Below are 18996 nucleotides of genomic sequence, written 5' to 3' on the forward strand. Positions count from 1 at the left end.
GGCTTAACAGTTACTTAGTGTGACACTGAAGTGATAAACCATGAATGTTTCTGTGAGCCTTCTAGACTGGAGATTCTGAGGGCATTTGGCCTAGTTTTATCTGACACTGGAAGACATACATGAAAAAGGTACAGTTTCACAAGACCTCGAACAAGAGGTTAACAGGCTAGAAACATCTTTTGTTCGTCAAGAATCAGGCTTGGCGCCATCTAGTGTTGTGTTGAGGGTGCGACAACAGAGGTCATCTTAGGTGACATGAATTGGCACTCCGGTGTTATGAAATGATAAACACAACAAATGAAGCCATTCAATATCCACTATATAATATTGTTTGTAATTGTATTACTATACTGTCTGTATCAGTGTTCATGTTCACATTTGTAATATAAGATTCTAATGTTGATCTTAATGAAAGGATCACTATGCACATGAGATACTTAGAGAAAGAATGACACAGCAGTCAAAATGGCAAAATTCAATTTTTTTCTTGAACTCAACCCTGAAGTAAAAGTAGCTGTTACAGTAGCACTGTTAATATTATATAAGAATTATTGATAATGACATTGTTACATAAAGTTACTGTGACGGACTGACAATGTAGATGTCTGTCAGATTTCAAGCGCTGCAACATCATGCTCCATACAATCCCTGTTTCCTCTGTGAAAGTCCTCAGAAACAGAACGATGGCGCCTGTCCAGTCTGTTCTGGAGGCATCGGGGGGGGGGGGGGGGGTGATGTCCATCTCCCCAACACAGGGCCCACCTGGCCTGGGCCAAAGTGGTATGATCAGGGGCAGTGATTCCAGTGGAAATGACATTATGAAAAACAGGCAAGTGATGTCGGAGATCGATAAGAGCCTGAGAGCATTCTCTGTGTCAGTCGTATCGCGTGATGATAATGCCCGAGCAGTGCAAATGACGGCAAACTACTTTGGAATGACGCGCTGTAGATTTAATTTGATAGGTTTCAGTTGTCTTTCCAACAACTGAAACAGGAAAAAACAAACGATTTTCATTAGTGTCCCGGTGGAGATGGAAGGTTCTAGAATGGAAGGATGAAGGAATTGATGCTGTGTGTGTGACTGGTACGAGGGTGGTGGAGACCTAACCCAAGCGTGAGAGGAACCACACTCCAGGCCCCTCTGGGTCAAGTGTGGTGAGAGAGTGCTCGATCCTACAACATGCGCTCTAGTGGAAAGAAGAAGCACCTGCAGCTGGCTGGGATTCACGTCGCAAAGCCCCCCAGAAGTGCCTCCTCTCGGCCGCCACGCTTCACAAGCACAGCTCCCATCCAGCATCTTCCTGAATTCTTTCTTGCCAGCGAAACAACTCTTTCGTTGCTCTTCTTGTTTTGTGTGTGTTTTGTTTTTTTGGTGGTGTCTTTTTTCGGTTTCCAACTGAATGCTGAATCACACCCCAGTTTCAACTTCTCCTCTTCCTGATAATGACAAGAATCACTGTCATTACAAGGCCCCCCCCCATCAGCAGGGTGACAGGTCAGAGTGCTGTCCATGGCTTAGTGAGGGTCCAGAATGATCCTTCTATTGTGTGTGCGCACGTCCAGTATGTGTGTGCGTGTGTGTCTGACTCAATTATAATGTTTTGGATGTCTGAAGGTAACTTATAGCTATGCTAACCTGGGGAACTGGAAGAGTTTCCCAGAACAATGCTGTGAGTCACATGAGAAAGAGTGCACATGCTTCGGTCTAGCGCTGAAAAGTGCATTTTATTACACAGAATAAGTGAATAAATAACGATATCCTGTGTGTGTTCATCTGTGTGTTTGTGTGAGACTGAGTGTGTGTGTGTGTGTGTGTGTGTGTGTGTGTTCCTCTGTGTGAGTGTGAGAGTCTGTGTGTGCAGATTTGAGTGTATGTCTTTGTGTATGTGTGTGTTCATTCGGGGCTTCAAGCAAAAGGTCATGGAGGCACATTCAGTCAGTCACTACAACCTCTCCTACAGTTACATGATAGTGTGTCAGATAACTCAGAGAAACAGGCAGGTAGACATTCCTTGGCCATATAACTAAAACCAAACACTTAGACAAGGCATTGAAGCACATGCAAACGCTGACTGACTGGTTAGAAACAGGAGATAAAGGAGCCACTAAAGCTGTTATTACTTTGGATCAAAAATCGACCTTAGATGTGAACGAGCAAGGAGAGATGAGGAGAGAGGTTTGACTTCCAGCAGAAAGACCACACACACCAGTCATATATATATAGCTCACAAACACAATCCAAAAGGCCACTGTACACACAAACACACTCGGACTCACACCTGTACCACAATCACATAAATGCCGGAAAGATCTGGAAAGAAAATGCAAGGACACATACATACTCGCTCTGTATCAAACACACTGTCGGTGGCCAATGTCTGTCTATCTGTCTGTCGACTAGTTCTGAGTGTATCTGAGCTGAGGTTTAACAGTATACCTACGAGCTGTACGGTGTGACTGTACAGCACAGCGTGCATGTCCGCTGTCTCTAAGCGAAGTTAGGTAAGGGTGTAAACTACCGTGTTTTTGCGGGTGTGGTGTTGTTCAGCGAGAGTGTGTGAGACAAAGTGAGGGCTCTAAATGTGAACCAGTAGTGGCTGGGTCTCACTGTCGGGGGGCTCACCCTCAGGGGGGGGCAGCTGGTACACCACGCAGAGAGAGGAGTACAGACAGCCCACGAATGACATCACGCTCGAAAAGTACATCACTCCCTGGGCCCCGCCCACCAGCGAGGTCAGAGGTCCCATTGCCACGGAAACCAGGATCTGAGCAAGGAAGTACTGGCAGCTGAGTAGAGAGATGTCCACGCCCATCCCTCTCCTGGTCCCTTCCTCAGAGGAGCCACAAAACTATACACACATACACGCACACACAAAACAGTAAGATAAAGTACCTTTCCCCATCCACAGTCCACAAATATTCTGAATTACAAATAAACATGAAACGCAAAGAAACATGAATGAATCAGGAACTGAACTATCATTATTACCTAGTTTCCGTAAGCCTTTATCTCTGTCCAGAGAGTCTAAGTCTATGTCTCAGTATCTCTGTCCAGAGAGTCTAAGTCTATGTCTCAGTATCTCTGTCCAGAGAGTCTAAGTCTATGTCTCAGTATCTCTGTCCAGAGAGTCTATGTCTAAGTGTGTGTCTCCAGTGTTGTGGATGTACTGTACCTCAGGGTTCTGGTAGTAGTCACACAGCAGCGAGTAAGGCAGAGTGCACAGGGAGGAGAAGAGCACCCCGTAGGTGACACAGAGAGACAGCACCACATAGAGGTTGGTGGACAGCGTGGCCAGACCCGTGCCAAGACCGAAGGCCAGGTAGGCAAAGAAATAGAGCGAGCGGAGGGAGAAACGCTCCTCCAGCTTGTCCAGGATGGCTGGAAGGAAGACAACCAAACGGAGAACGGGGAATGAGACGCTTTGTGCAGAACTGACACTGTTTGTGTGTCCATGTCTGTGTTTAGGGAGGGGGGCATTTGCTTTAGTTTCATGTCCTATGCTGAGAGAAGAAGGATCTGTGTGTGTGTGTGTGTACGTGTGTGTGTGAGGGGACTCACCTGAGTAGAAGGCAGCACTGAATGCATAGATGCACATGCCCCAGCAGCCCATGCTGACCCCGGCATTGTAGCGTTGGTAGGCCTCCGAGTCGTGAGGGGCTTTGGGATCTCCCTCAAAGACCACCTCCCCCATGAAGTCAGTGTAAAACAGTAGCATTCCCTCAAAGGACAGCCAACCTGAACACAGCAGACACAGGGGTTAGCTTGAAGCATAAAGTGTAAATAGTAATATTAGTACTGGTCAAAGTTTTTTTTCTCCCCAGTTTTAAAAGTATAATGAGGGGCGGGACAGAGTGGGTTAACAGTTCGGGAATCGTCAAGGAATGCAGATTTCCGTACCAAAGTTTGTGGGTTTACATGGCCTGGCCTACACTATCCCTGACTTTAACAAAGCTGGGCAGCAGACATTTAATCTAGTGAGGTGTTAGTGGGAAAATGGCTCTCAGCAAACACACGCCAACTAGTGATACGAGTGCCAGTTTACCCAGAAAATGGTTTGTGCACAAGCTGCGGAGGGAGGGGGGCATCCTGTAGATGGCCACACACAGCAGCTTCATGGACATCTGGGAGTCGGCCGTCTCCACGTGCTCACTCAGGTCACTGTCGTAGCGCACTCCGTTCAGCAGGATGTTCGCCACCTTCAGGGCAACAAACAACAAAACAAACCACTGATTTACATTTACATTTAGTCATTTAGCAGACGCTCTTATCCAGAGCGACTTACAGTAAGTACAGGGACATTCCCCCGAGGCAAGTAGGGTGAAGTGCCTTGCCCAAGGACACAACGTCATTTTGCACAGCCGGGAATCGAACTGGCAACCTTCTGATTACTAGCCCGACTCCCTCACCGCTCAGCCATCTGACTGTTCCCCATGATTATAAAGTCTTTTTACAATTCTGAAACTGAAAGAATTTTGAAACCTTTACATCTAAGTAATAATATGCATATACTGTATACTTATAACATGCATGTACATATACATATGTTTCAAACTGGTTGAATTGGTAGTCATTTATCTTAGAACCGACTGCAGCCCCTATTCTGACTAATACGGTGGATAATAGTTTACTGTAGTTGGAGTTGAAGGAGAAAATGCTTTTGAAGGATTTGGAGGAACAGTAGTCTTTAGTCTAGTATCTGTTAGCTGCATCTAAGGGTGGAGACTGAGACCAGTCATTTCTAATTACAGTCTTCTGGACCTGTGGATAATACCCTGTTGCAGTCCAATCACCTGATACAATCTTTTCCCACCCTCTCATGACGTTAGTTCTTCAAATAATAACGCTATCGTTTTAAAATAAGCAGTAATAGCTTAAGTGTATAGACGCAAACACTCCTATCAAGAACTGCCAGATTTTTAACAATACAAAAATTATCAAAAAAGAAAAAGGAGTTCAGATGTACCTGCTGGCTGAAAGTGACTGTCCTCCTTCTGCCGTTCTCAAACCCAGTTGGAGTCATCAGAGGTTCCTCCACCAGAGCCAGGCTCTGGGGGCGTTTCAGGATGCCAGCAGAGGAGCCCCGCTTGGAGCCTGCCCCAGGCATAGACACCCTCCTAGGCTGGGTCTCTGCAGCAGGCTGGGCCACTCCAGCAGGCTGGATCTCTGCACCAGGCTGGGACCCTGCTCCCTGCTGAGGCCCACCTGCAGGCTGAGGCCCACCCACAGGCTGGTTTCCTGTCCCAGGCTGAGATCCCTGTGGAGGCGGACTGTCACCTGGGGGCAAGGGCCTGGCTGCACCGCTGGGGTCCAGAAGCTGTGGTGAATGCTGTCCTGTGTAGCAGTCGATAAGAACACTGTCAATGTAGGAGGTGCCCAGAGAGGAGGCAAACTCATTGATGCCGGTGAGGGAGCTGTCTCGGCTGATGAAGCTGCCGTATTTGGGAGTGAGCGGGCTGAGGGGGGAGATGGGGCTCGTCAGGCCGGCACAGAGGCGCGCGTTGGCACTGCAGGAATGTGCCAGGGGGTCAGGGTGCTGGTGGGAGAACTGGTAGCCGTACAGGCCTTCCTCCTCCACCTCCTCCTCCAGGGCCACAGCGGGGTGGACAGGGGGAGAGGGAGGGAGGGGGTGACTTGGGCTCTTCAGGAGGCTTTTGGGGTTCTTCTGAGGCTGCGTCTTTGGCAAGGGCCGCTCCGGGATGCTCGTCAGGGTCATCGCCGTGGCAGCCACCAAGGTGACACTGGTGAACAGGTAGATGACCCGAAGCTGCCCTCCCACAGACCTTCCGAACTCCGTGTGGTCCCAGTTGATTCCGCCGACAATGTACCCAAACCCACCTCCCAGTCCTGCACATCACAAACAGGAAATACTGTCTCACCAGGAAATAACGGATTATCATTCAACAAATTCACAATCACTCAGCTTGAAACATTCTTATCTGCACGGTTAAAGCCTTGCAATCCAATCAGCCAGTATAGAGTGCTCACATTTTCTACCCTTCCCTGAAACATGAATTAATCTATCCTTCCACATAGATCTTAGAAGATATGATGGGGTTTGGTGTGCGGCTATGAACCCTCTCAGATGGAAGCAGGCAGGGAGCATGACCACCACTGACCTGCCAGCAGAGCGTGGATGTTCAAGCCCCGGTCCTGGTCCTCTGGGCTGCACACATCCATCATATAGGCGTGGCTGGGGTTGTCGGCCGAGTCTGCGCTGAAGTCCATCAGTACCACTCCACACACGGTCAGGATAATGCCCCACTTGTGATTGGTTGCTGTGTCTGATATCACCCCGCCGATGTCTCGTCCGTTCAGCACCAGTGTTAAACCCAGCAGGGCTCCTACAGAGAGGCAACATCAGACACACAGCATCATGGTGGATGTACGAAGTGACGACAACAGGCCAAGATGGGAGGCTGACTAAGTGTCCTGGGGCCATGAATAAGCCAGTCAGATATCAAGACGTGTACCCAAACCTAAAACCAGAGGCTTTAGCTTATAGTGTTAGCACATAGCAATGTTCAGTTCTCCTGACACTTACCTATGGCCAGGGCAAAGATGAAAGGCCTTCTTCGGCCGAAGCGAGATGTGCAACGGTCACTCCAGGCTCCAAGAAGAGGCTGGACGAGGAACCCTACAAGCCCAACGGAGAGAAGAGTTTAGGGCCTTCTAGAAGGAGGGGGTGGTGATAATTATAATTTCAAAGCACCCGTCTAACCTATTCCCCCAGAGCTCCATTCATATGCTTACACACACTGCCGCATCACATATTATGTATACTTGGACTATTGGCCATAGTCTCAGTATCCATATCTCCCTTGGTCCCCTCCTTACCCATTATGGGACTGATGAACCACACCAAGCTGTAGAACTGGTCTGGAAGCCCCATCTGCAGCAGCACGGGAGTGACGTAGGCCGTTTCCATGGCGTAGCTGAACTCGATGCCAAACAGGACACAGCCATTGAAGAGCAGCTCGGGTAAAGTGCGTCGGGGGGGAAGCTCGCTGAGATCCAGCTGGTCCAGGGGGCAGGGGGTGTTGGGGGGCGGGGGAGGGGACGGCCGGATCAACTTCCGCCGCTTCGGGTGTCTCTGGAAGTTGTTGGCGCGGTGACTCAGGTGTCGTGTGGTGGATGATGGAAAGCTGGCGGTCTTTGGCAGACAGGTCCTCCAGAGGCCATCCTGAGTGGCACAGGATGACCTCCCCCCTGCTCCTCCTCCCCCCACTGGGCTGGTGAGGAGGGGGTCACTAGGGGTGCCCATACCTGGAGACGACATCACTCTGGTACACTCTGCATACGCTGGGGGATCCTTGTCAAATCAAAACCACAGAACAGTAATGAGGAATTTATGTTCAGCGAGGGGAAGGAATTGAAAGGAGTCAACGGTTATGTCAACACGTGTGTAGGCTACTAAGCAAAAACATGCAAATGTGTAGAGTAACTAACCATAGTGTTTTTAGAGGACATTCAATATCACTGCGGCTTACATTGTTTTCAAGTTAGGCAGCAATAAGTAGGTTGTCAAGGATGCCATGGTAACCAGCTAAGGACAGTTTGGCCATCACCAGTGTGAGCTGATGGCAAATTCTCCTCGTGGGCACGACGCACTGCATCCAATGCGCATGTAGCAGTGTGATGTGCGCAAAAACCATGTGCCCGGTGTAGCTGAGTACAGCAGTATGCGGCACCGTGTCTCATACGGAAGCTGTTTCCATTTTAATTTTTCATGGAAGAATACATAAAAATCGGATGAATGCAAGACGAGGCGTAAGGCAGGCATTGGGGCATATGAAACGGACATTAAAAATATACGTGTAATACTTATTTATAACCCGCGGATTCGACATGAAACATCTATTTATCACTACCAAATCGTGCAGAACGTGCAATTGTGACAAGCTCGATAATGATGTCGATGGGCGGATAATCTACCATTATTTTCTTTCATGATTTGACATTTTGTTTGCAAGGTGAATTCTACAATAGGTTTGAACTGTGCTTTAAAAGGATAAGGCGTGCAAATTGAAACGTGAGAGAAAATTACCTTTTTGAGGTGTCTTGTCGTTTACTGTAGAACAAAATGGTGATGAACAAGTCAGTCATATTTATGCTTTACAAAATGTGCGACAAATGAGAAGATACATGTTTCTTCCCTGATGCAGTCATCCCGCTGCATTCTCTCTTCGTCCCTTCTCATTCCCCCTCTCTCTCCCTCTTCCCCTCCCTTCCCCTGTCCCCCGGTCACCCATGACGTCACATCACCCCTCCTGATTGTATGCGCTTGTTAGACCTGCAACATCAGCACCATCTCCAGGAGGCAATGGCACCTTCCTGTAGCCTACTGATGTTTGCTCGGGTCCTCGTGAGTTCAACCATAACACACTACTAATCACTTAATTGTATCCATGAGTCAAAGGGAAAACCCCTAGGTCAGGTACCAGGCTCCCAGCACAAAAAAGACAAAAAAGGAAAACGAATATGAGGAAATGTCCTCATGATGAGTTTCAACCTTTGCCCTCTGTCAGCACCATTGTGGGTTATGCAATTTGTAATAAAATAACCGCATTATGTTTAAGATGTAGGCTATGTGCAAAGTGATTCACTTTGACAATAAAGGTGTCATAGATTATTGAGAAATGTAAGCAGCCCTCTGTAGTTGTTCCAGCTGTCACACAGTCAGAGTTTATGAAACTAGAAATGCACATGCTCAAAGTTGTCAAATTATGGAACATAACCCGCCCCTCCGCTGCAAATCTTTAGTTTATTGGTTGACTTGCCATGTTGTTTAAATTATGATTGGACGGTAGTTTGGAAGGGGCGCGGTTAGAGTAGTGATGTTTTGTAACTGAAGGGGTGTAACCCATAAACAGACATTCATTCAACTACAACCGAGAAATTTAGAAGAGATCTATTTATAGAGTTCTCATTTTTGTCAACACATTAATTTTACCTCCAGCTATAATGGCAAAGATTGACCTGTCAAAAGTGGGAGCGAACTTATTGAAGAGTGCTGCTTCTGGAGAGGTAGGCTAAAGGCTTCGTATTAGGCTAACAACATTAAAGCAAACAAGCGACTCGATTGTACGTTTAAATGGTTTCTGGGTGAGAAGTTCTCGCCAAAGCTATTGTAACCCAATTACGCTCTGCCTATGCAGTTTATCGAGAATTGTTCCTACAGCTCGTTCGGTTTTGGTATAGGCCTATTTTATCGTCTCGGCCACCTACGGCTTCCTGATAGTAATGCACTCCCCTGAGAAGCATGCTGAGATCTGAAATCTTAAACCGTCCATTAGTTGGCATCTTGATAGCGGGTTTAATAATGTGTAATTGGCACTCTCAGTTACAGACTGGGGCGATAATGAGGATGATAATCCTTTACCAGTGTTCTATAGGGAGTGCCAGGTATGCTTTGTAAATGCAAGGGCTGATCCAGGACAGGGTGAGTTTGTCAGTAAGTTTGGATTTCTTAAGGTGACCTGGCTCATTTTCATGTTCAGTTTTCAGTGTTCATTTAAATGTAAAAAAATAATAATTTACACGTGATTCATTGTATTAATGTCTAATCTTTGCCTTTGTGTGATGCTGGTCAGTTCATACATGACTGGACCACAACATGTTCCACCACCCGTCCACCACCCGTTCTCCCATGTCTTATGCAGTACACACACTCACACACACACACACACAATTGAATGCCACGATTCCCTGTCTGTATTCCAGAGCGTGGCGCTCCAGTCTCTGTGGTGTGAAAAGCCGGCCATCCTCTTCTTCCTGCGGAGGTTTGGCTGCCAGGTGTGTCGCTGGACGGCAGCAGAAGTCAGTAAACTGGAGCCGGACCTGAAAGCCAGCGGAGTGGCACTGGTGGGCATTGGCCCCGAGGAGACAGGACTGAAGGAGTTCAAGGAAGGGGGGTTCTTCAAAGGAGGTGAGCAGGATCACAACTTTGGGTGTTATTACTGGCTAGGTGAAGTTTGGAACGTGTTCACACAGAATGTAAAATGGAATGTTGAATTCTCTAATACTGGGGAACATTCTAGATAGCAAGAGAAGAACTACAGAGATGACATAGTGCTTTGTTCTGTGTTTTTCATCTCTGTACGATTAGTCAGAAACCGTTTGCAAAATGATAGGGCTTTTAGATTAGTCATTTAGAGTCAACCAAAGTATTAACGCTTTGTCACCCTTACACAACTTTAGTACGGCTGGCTAGCGAGGGCGTGTCAAAGCGGTTGCTCTAGCACCCAGTGTTATAAAAGAGCCCAGTGTTATAAAAGAGCTGTTATCCTTACTATGCCTGGCTGTAAAGGGTAAATAATTTACATAATGGAGCCCAGAGTAAACAGACACTGATGTTGAAATTATATTTCATTATGACTCTAACCTATAATTCTTTGTTGTCCGTTAACAATTTCACACATGTCTATTCTAGTTTCACACGATTAACTACACTAATTAGATGTCTAGGCCTATTTAATTAAGGGGTTCGGCTTAATTATGATGTAACATATATGCCTAAGCCTATAGGATGACAAGTATTTTTACTTTTCATGTACACCTCTGTTACAGACATTTACGTTGATGAGAAAAAGCAATCGTACAAGGATCTGGGATTTAAAAGGTGAATTGGCTCTTTGACTATGGAGGACCAAACCTGCCATATTTACAAATGAATGAATGAATGAATAAATGTCCACATCCATGCATTTAGACAGAAATAAACGAATATATGTATTAATTAATGCACAATTGTCAATCAATAGTTACATATATTTTACATTTATGTATGTATTTATTTTTGTATTCATTTATTTATTCATTTATTTATTCATTTATTTATTCATTTATTTATTCATTTATTGATTGATTGATTTATTTTATTTATTTATTTATTTATTCATTTATTTATTCATTTATTCATTTATTCATTCATTCATTCATTCATTCATTGTTCCCAATATTATAATGAGAGGAGGCCAGTAGGCGTGGAAACTGACGTTCAGACATTGCAATCAATCCAGAGCCATAGATTCAATCTAGCTAACGCCTGGGACACACTGGCTGCGAAGCGGATATCGTTTTTATGGACAACATAGCCTACATGGCCAGGCTGGCCGACCTCGTTGAAAACAAAGATTTAATTTGTCTGAACGTCAGTTTCCACGCCTACTGGCCTCCTCTCATTATAATATTGGGAACAATGAATGAATGAATGAATGAATAAATGAATAAATAAATGAATTTACCATATGAGATTTGGATAAACAAACATGTTATAAAGAATTGACTACGTTAGTTGTGGGCTATCACTTAACACCCAACTTCACTACGCTGACCGGCCAACCATGTGTTTACCCCGATAAAAACGATATCCGATCAATTCTCAAAATGTAAACATTTAAAAATAAAAAATCCTGATTGTTGATTGTCAAACCAACATTTTTGTCCTGTGTGTAAGAGCGAGATAGACGATCTGTCATCGCCCCCAATCAAGCAGAAGAGAAATTTGTGAAGACTGACGACACAAAGTTAATCATCGAAGATGAAATGTAGCTGAGTCCTACATGGAGTTGTATGCCCCACAGCACGTATTTTACAAAGACTACGGCAACAAAAGCCAAACATTGCCACGTTATGTTGGGAATGGGATGCTGTTGCGACGGTTGTTGGAGCAACAAGTTGCCTAATTAGCCTGTAGCCTATGCCATGTTTATGTACCATGTATAAAAGGAAAGCTCAGAGAAGGTGAAAGGCTTGGTGACCTGCGTGGAGAAATGCGCGTCTAGTGTGAACAGCATCGCGCCATTCGTAGCAGATTGTGGCGCTTCAGGGCGCTTCGCAGCCAGTGTGTCCCAGGCGTTAGCTAGATTGAATCTATGGCTCTGGATTGATTGCAATGTCTGAACGTCAGTTTCCACGCCTACTGGCCTCCTCTCATTATCATATTGGGAACAATGAATGAATGAATGAATGAATGAATGAATAAATAAATGAATAAATAAATGAATAAATAAATCAATCAATCAATCAATAAATAAATGAATACAAAAATAAATACATACATAAATGTAAAATATATGTAACTATTGATTGACAATTGTGCATTAATTAATACATATATTCGTTTATTTCTGTCTAAATGCATGGATGTGGACATTTATTTATTCATTCATTCATTTGTAAATATGGCAGGTTTGGTCCTCCATATTTGACGTCTTTATCTCTTATTTGTGAGTCATGTATTGATCGCAGTGGTTTGCTTGGTGTGACTAGACTAGAACATGTCCCACTATACTGTTAAATGCAGTATACACACACGCAGGCACGCCCACACACACAGGCACACACACACACATCCCACCACCTGTTTTTGTCTCCACCAGGTACAATGCTCTGAGCGTGGTCCCTGCTGCACTGGGGAAGAAAGTACGAGACGTCACAGCCAAGGTAATCCTTCTGACAGGACTGTGAAAGGCCTGTACCTCACACACTATCTGACAGGACTGTGAAAGGCCTGTACCTCACACACTATCTGACAGGACTGTGAAAGGCCTGTACCTCACACATTATCTGACAGGACTGTGAAAGGCCTGTACCTCACACACTGCCTGACAGGAATGTGAAAGATGTCTGACTAGCTTTGCTTGTTTTTGTTCTCCTTCGGCTGTCAGGCCAATGCCCAGGGTATCCAGGGGAATTTCACTGGAGACCTCCTTCAGAGCGGAGGCATGCTCATCGTGGCCAAAGGTAAGTACCCCCCGCCCCACAACCAAGGAGATTGTATCTTTAGAAAGTTTGTGCTCGGAAGGGAATCAGGTGGCTGAGCGGTGAGGGAATCGGGCTAGTAATCCGAAGGTTGCCAGTTCGATTCCCGGTCATGCCAACTGACGTTGTGTCCTTGGGCAAGGCACTTCACCCTACTTGCCTCGGGGGAATGTCCCTGTACTTACTGTAAGTCGCTCTGGATAGGAGCGTCTGCTAAATGACTAAATGTAAATGTAAGTACCCCCCGCCCCCAACCAAGGAGATTGTATCTTCAGAAAGTTTGTGCTCGGAAGTTCAAACAAGTGTGATGAAGGTGCTCAGAAGTTTAAAAGCCTTTCATCAGATTTCTGTTTCATGGTGAAAATTTGAAAAACATGAACAATACTCATACATGTTAGCAATAGAACTGGGTTACAAACCACGCATATCAAACAGCTGTGGTGTAGGAGATTGTATGTTTCTTGTTTTTAAGTGTTGTGAAATACCGTGGTCTGTTTTAGGTCTCTTTTTATATGGCATTTATATCCTGCAAAGTCCACCAGGGGGCATTGTTGTAGCACATCAGTTGTCTGGACATTGTATGAGGGAAAATAATCAATTAACTGTTTTTGCGAGTCAATGTTCTGTTCTGCTCTAAAATGGTACATGTATCACACTATTCCTGCTGCTCTTTATTGCATTTACATTTACATTTTAGTCATTTATTGTGCTTTATTATTTGGTGATCGTGCATTCATTGGTGTGTGTGTGTGTGTGTGGTACAGGTGGAGAGAAGATTCTGCTGCACTTTGTCCAAGATTCTCCGGGTGACTTTGTGCCGTTGGAGGACATATCCAAGGCCCTGGGCATCACTACCAGCGCCCAGGCAGGAGAGAAACCGCAGGTAAAAAAGAAGAGCAGTAATGTATTGTTTTGTATTCAGTTAACTGACACTTTAATCCAAAGTATGGTACAGAGGGATTTGAACCTGGGCCCTCTTGATTTGCAGTCAAATATCACTGAACTAAACCCAGCCCCTGCAACAGCAGTAAGAACACTCTGTCCCACCTTACTGATCAATGGTCGGAAATCTGTAACTGTAGTAGCTATCTTATCTACCAAATTTAGGTGGACGATTCTGGTTGTGACTTTAATGAGCCACCAGGGGGCACTCATTCACCTAGTCATAGTGAGACTGCATTGAAGGAAGGACGTGGTGTGCTGGTGTTCTCAGGCTTGAGGAAATATTCTGATTGTTATGTGCTCAGAACAAGCGCCAACATTGTCTTCTCTAAGTTGTTGACGTTTGGTAGCTTCAGATCAGTGAGAACCGTAGGGAAGTTTGCGACGGTCGTGGTGTTAATGAACACATTCAACTTCATTAGATCGATTGCAGGTAGTCGTATTCGTGTAGGAATGGTCCTACATTGTGTCTGTTCATAAACCGATAATATATACAGCACATCAAATCGGATTTCGTTTTAATATCCGCAATTGCTATTTGACCCAGTCTGACTGTCCCCTAGGCAGCAGGATAGGAGGGCCGCAGCCTGAGAAAGTTCTGTGGTTGACAGCCCAGTGAGCAGGCCCACAAGGCCCAGCATGTGGTGCTAAACCACAGCTCTGTAGCCCGGCAGGGACCTGGCTCTCCTCCCTTCTCAACCAGCCCAGAGAGCCTCCCAGCCATCGCTGCAGTGTGTGGCTTCCTTCTCCCGTGACACTGCTGAGAACATCCAGATGTCCCAGAACAGAGCAGACCTTATGTTGGCTTACAGGGGGGGGGGGGGGGGGGGGGGGGGGCACTTTGGCGTCACTGAAGTTCACAAATAGGCCTAATGGTACATTTACAATTGTGGCTGTCCGGTTGATGAGGTGTCCTAGATGATGAGGTCATTTGATAAGCACATCAGATTAACAAACCGTTTGTTGTCTCCTTTTAGTTTTATTGTTACTGAAAGGAGATACCGCCCCACATAGCTCTCTATCTCTCTCACTCTCTCTCTCTTACACACACACACACACGCGCGTACTCACTGGGCTGGGCTGAACCTGTCAGTCTCCGTGTCAATCACAAGCTCTTCATCTGTGTCTGCATCAGAGATGGAAATGATTAGGTTGTTCCCTAGGGGCCCGGCTGTTCAGCAGCTTTCCCTTAGCCAGGGGCCCCACAGGGCTCCAGGGTCATCGTCCCACCCCCTTCAGCAGGAAGGACCAAGCCCCGACAGGCAGGGCTGGCTCCATGGAGTCCATTTGTCCATGTTTTATGGAATTAGAGGTGTTACTATTGCAGAATGTTCCAGTTTCCTTGCAACAGCCATGGCTCCACTCAGAATCTACTGGGTGTGTACCACATTCCAGTCTTTCAATTCCCATATTTTTAGAACAGAATCATCTTTTCCTACGAAACTTGCCCAAACATAACAGACCTCAGAGGGCACGAGATAAGAAAGGAAATGAAAACAATGTAGGTGAAGCCAGACTCCACGGTTGAATCCCAACTACAGTATGTTCAGACCCAGTAATACACCATTAAAACATTAAAATGTCATCACATCCCAGTAAAATGTTACTGAGCCAAGTTTGAAAGGTGACATGTTGGTCTCTCATAATTCAATTCAACTCAGTTCACTTTATTAATCCAGTAGGAAATTCAAGAGTTCATGGATATGTACCCTGCCTGTAGAATGGTTGGCCTAGCCCTGCTCTCATCCAGTGTCTGTGGTGTTTTCTCCCAGTGTAACGATGATGTCTGTACGAGATGAAGCCTAAATGTTCTCCCGTCCTTTGAAACCTCAAGTGCTTTTTGGGAAAATGACAGAGGGACTCCGAGCCTGCAGTCACCATAGCCAAATATAACACTTTAATACTTTGGAAGGGGTGAATGATACTTCATGTTCTATATAATTATTGAAACAAAGTCAGTTTTCATTCCTTTTGTTTTAATTTGCACTGTACATGCATTTTGATCTTTTGTGTGCGTTTATTTATGTGTTCCATACTATATCTTTTTAACATTCCTTCTCATATCAATCGTTTTTTTTTCCCCATTCTAATAAATACATTTAATGTCATTTTCTTTTACTTTCTTAAATTAAAAAGATTTTTAAACAATTTGTAACACCTGTTTACATATCATGTCATTGTAATGGGTACAATATGAAAATATTTTTACCTATGTTGATTTGTTCACAATCTGTCTGATACGATTGTAATTGCTGAATTTCCATTGTATGAATGTGAGAGTGTGAATAAATGGAAATATACAAAAAAAAACTGGCACAAGACAATTATCATCTTTGTTGCTTAGACAATATATTTTAATCCACGATACTGGATAGTTTTTACACCAAGATATCGGTTAACAAATTGCATATGACACATTACACAATATTGTTTTGCATTTAATCACAAAATACAGCACATATTCAGAGTATCAAGAGAGGGTCACATGTCAAACGAGACAGTGACCTTGAAAGATGAGCATGGGCTGTCAGTGATGGGCACAGACACTGGAATCCTCCCAGTGAACAATCAATGCAAAATTCTACATACAGATTTGTCGCAGAGTCGCAAAAATAGCTGTTAGTCTACATATTTGCACTTGATATTTGACTGAATATAGCATCATTTGACCAAACCCAAAAATATAAAGCTTTAGATGAACATTTACAGGCTGATGTCACTATGTAAATAGTGGTTTTTGTCCTCAGGTAACTGTGGTTTCCTCTCAGACACTGACTGTCCTCCTGGACCACATTCTGGTTCTGTTCATGGCAGCAGATGACTAGAGTCTGTGGAATGGGGGCGTACTACACTGCGTTTCATGGGGCCTTGTGGTTTGCGCTCATTAATCTGGTTTACTACTACTTACTTTTAAACAATGAACACTGTTCATTTGTTATAGTTCAAATGAACATGTGAACTGAAGTACATTATTTACGACTTACTAAGTGATTTTGTGCAATATATGTAGGTTTAAAATCAGATGCACAGCCCTAATAACATTATTCTGTGGGTGATACACGTACAACAAAGTAGATATTTCAAAAGTAAATGATTCAGATTTGTATTTACCCCAGCCATCAAAGCATAAATCGTAAACGCTGTGTTGCTTATCTCCTAAACCTCAGTCTCAGCTGTCGCTGTCCCTATGGAGCAGTTACATCTCCTAACTCCTCATCCACCCCATGGATATCTGCTTCACAGCAGGCAGCAGACCAGCCTGGGGCAAATATCTGCAGGTACTCTACCTATGCGCAATGGACACTGTTTCAAACGCAATGAAAGCAAATAAACGTGCCCAGAGGCAGACCCATGGCCAGGACCACCATGCCCACTTAAGGAAAACACTCACAAATTCTATTTGACCCAGGTCTGGTTAACAGGCTTTTTTTCACCACTCACAGACCAAGTAAAACAGTCACTAGTCACAAAGCTGTAATAATCCCCTGCACGGTACAACAGTATAAGCCAGTAAAATACGTAAACAGGCTAAGAGTAAATATAGATAAAACTTCAAAGGCAGATACTGTATATTATATACATTCATCAGTCTCGAATGAGACACATAACAGTCATGTTCAAGTGACCAAGGCTTCCAGAAACATCGATGTCAGTGACTGTCTGTTCTTATGTTTCCAAGATCGCTGTCCAAAACAACATTTTCTATGTCCAAAGCGGTGGCCATCTAACACGGCCCCCTTTTAAACATGCTGCCAGGTAGCTTTTCTCCCACTCTCATGTTCTGCTCTTCAGTTTTTGCTTTCACTACTGGTTCATCAAGGTAGAAAATAACAGTCCTGGCCTTGACCGCTCCTGTAATGAGAAGCCATTTTCCTCCCCAAAGTGTTTACCCAGTAGTCCCTGCTCCGGTCGACAGCCTTTCTCATTCACAAGCTTTATGGGTTTTTTTCCCCAATCATTTTCTCTACACATCCCTAACTCAACATGTAAGTGGTGTTCCGATCCTCAGCTCTCAGAGTCTAGTTCAAGCCTGAAGCCTGAATGGAGCTACTCTTTCAAAGGATGTTTTATGTGTTCAATCACGGCTGATGCTTTTATGTATACATCCATTTTTTTCCCGAAGCTCAGTAAATACCTTCAGAATGTGTGACATGTTTCTGACTCCATTTCTCACTCCAAAGAAGTGTGAAGTAGCCCCTATCAGTTGTCTCTGGCAGCCCAAGATAGCTCACACAGGATGAGAACCATCATTAGGAACATGTTCAAGAGCACAGTGAAAGGAGCTCTTGAGATCTGGTCCAGGTCAAAGTAACAGCCACCGGTCTTTATGTAGGAACACAGACTCAGACATTACTAATGACGCGAGACGATGTTTTCAAAACAGAAAGAGTCGAGTGTGTGTGTGTGTGAGCGTGTGGATGTGTACGTTTGTGTGGATGTCTGTCTGTCTGTGTGTATGTGCCCGTGTGTAAATCTCCAACTTCAATCTCGTTTCGGATCACGAGTCCTGTTTTGCAGCTGTGACACCAGCTGAGGCTAAGTCAGAGAAGCATCTGTTTGAGACAGGTGGCCTCTACCCTACAGCCAGAGACACACACCAAGTGATGCCTGTGAAAAGAAACTATTACATTGTGGGTAGTCTGTTTTCTCTCTATGCAAGGAATATTAAAAATGTTTCATAGACTTGGACTTTAGATAACAATGCCCTCTCTGACAGTATTTGTGGTGCCAGCTAAATTATGAAATGAGCTGTAAATCTACCTCAACATTGTCACAACATGGATCTTGAGGTTATTGTGAGTATTGTGTATCCATCATGAATTAAATACTCTCCTTGGCTGAACATCATGAACAAATTCCAAATTATATAGTTCAAGGCTATTTCACTAAACAAACACTAAATATCTTTGCAAGCACATCTCCGATAGACACTGTATCGTCTACGAGTCACACAGTAGCAAATAAAAAAACATTTCCAAATGTTAAGTTTTCATGTCCATTAAAGGTTAAAGCTGCAAATGATTTCTAACAGTCTTTACGTCTTCAGGTAAACTGAACAAAGCCCAGCGAGCGTGTGTGACTCTGTCCAGCTCCGGCTCACTCCAGCCTTCCTCCTTGTGCTGTTATAAGAGACCTAGTGTTGATGTTTCGTTCCTGTCGGCACAACAACAGTTTTGGAGCACAAAGACCTACTGTTACTGTCTAACCCTAACCCTACTGTTAGCCACTTGTGGACTTCAAAGGATTGAGTATTTCCCTATGACTTGACAGAAAGCCCAAGTAGGTTGGAT

The 18996-nt window shown here is 44.7% G+C and overlaps 2 protein-coding genes across 3 annotated transcripts; one reads left to right on the forward strand and one right to left on the reverse strand.

Annotated features, from left to right (window-relative positions):
- Positions 1–1279: 1279 nt before the first annotated feature.
- On the reverse strand, positions 1280–7277 carry slc45a1 (solute carrier family 45 member 1). Of its 2 annotated transcripts, XM_067241948.1 has the most exons (9): positions 6836–7277; positions 6543–6635; positions 6118–6342; positions 4965–5845; positions 4044–4197; positions 3560–3736; positions 3174–3379; positions 2624–2849; positions 1280–1437 (listed from the first exon to the last, which is right to left on the reverse strand). In XM_067241948.1, the coding sequence occupies exons 1-9, from the start codon at positions 7275–7277 to the stop codon at positions 1409–1411; spliced, it is 2433 nt and encodes an 810-aa protein (XP_067098049.1). In that variant the 3' UTR covers positions 1280–1408. The 2 variants fall into 2 exon arrangements, with proteins under 2 accessions (XP_067098049.1, XP_067098039.1); XM_067241938.1 differs by lacking the exon at positions 1280–1437 and having other exon boundaries at positions 2425–2849.
- A 1581-nt stretch (positions 7278–8858) lies between these two features.
- prxl2b (peroxiredoxin like 2B) lies at positions 8859–16006 on the forward strand. The gene is made up of 7 exons (XM_067238390.1): positions 8859–9025; positions 9722–9926; positions 10568–10619; positions 12382–12445; positions 12670–12745; positions 13528–13646; positions 15478–16006. The coding sequence occupies exons 1-7, from the start codon at positions 8963–8965 to the stop codon at positions 15502–15504; spliced, it is 606 nt and encodes a 201-aa protein (XP_067094491.1). The 5' UTR covers positions 8859–8962; the 3' UTR covers positions 15505–16006.
- Positions 16007–18996: the final 2990 nt, after the last annotated feature.

The sequence above is a fragment of the Osmerus mordax genome, chromosome 1 (genome assembly GCF_038355195.1).
Source record: "Osmerus mordax isolate fOsmMor3 chromosome 1, fOsmMor3.pri, whole genome shotgun sequence".
Classification (NCBI taxonomy): domain Eukaryota; kingdom Metazoa; phylum Chordata; class Actinopteri; order Osmeriformes; family Osmeridae; genus Osmerus; species Osmerus mordax.

Excerpts from the sequence above, each read along its gene's own strand:
- slc45a1 (XM_067241938.1), bottom strand. The coding sequence starts at position 7,277 with ATGTCGTCTCCAGGTATGGGCACCCCTAGTGACCCCCTCCTCACCAGC. Across the intron at positions 6,636-6,835 it reads GTTCATCAGTCCCATAATGG|GGTTCCTCGTCCAGCCTCTT; the intron begins GTAAGGAGGGGA and ends TTGGGCTTGTAG. Across the intron at positions 5,846-6,117 it reads CATCCACGCTCTGCTGGCAG|GACTGGGAGGTGGGTTTGGG; the intron begins GTCAGTGGTGGT and ends TGTGATGTGCAG.
- prxl2b (XM_067238390.1), top strand. The coding sequence starts at position 8,963 with ATGGCAAAGATTGACCTGTCAAAAGTGGGAGCGAACTTATTGAAGAGT. Across the intron at positions 10,620-12,381 it reads AAGGATCTGGGATTTAAAAG|GTACAATGCTCTGAGCGTGG; the intron begins GTGAATTGGCTC and ends TGTCTCCACCAG. Across the intron at positions 12,746-13,527 it reads CATGCTCATCGTGGCCAAAG|GTGGAGAGAAGATTCTGCTG; the intron begins GTAAGTACCCCC and ends TGTGTGGTACAG.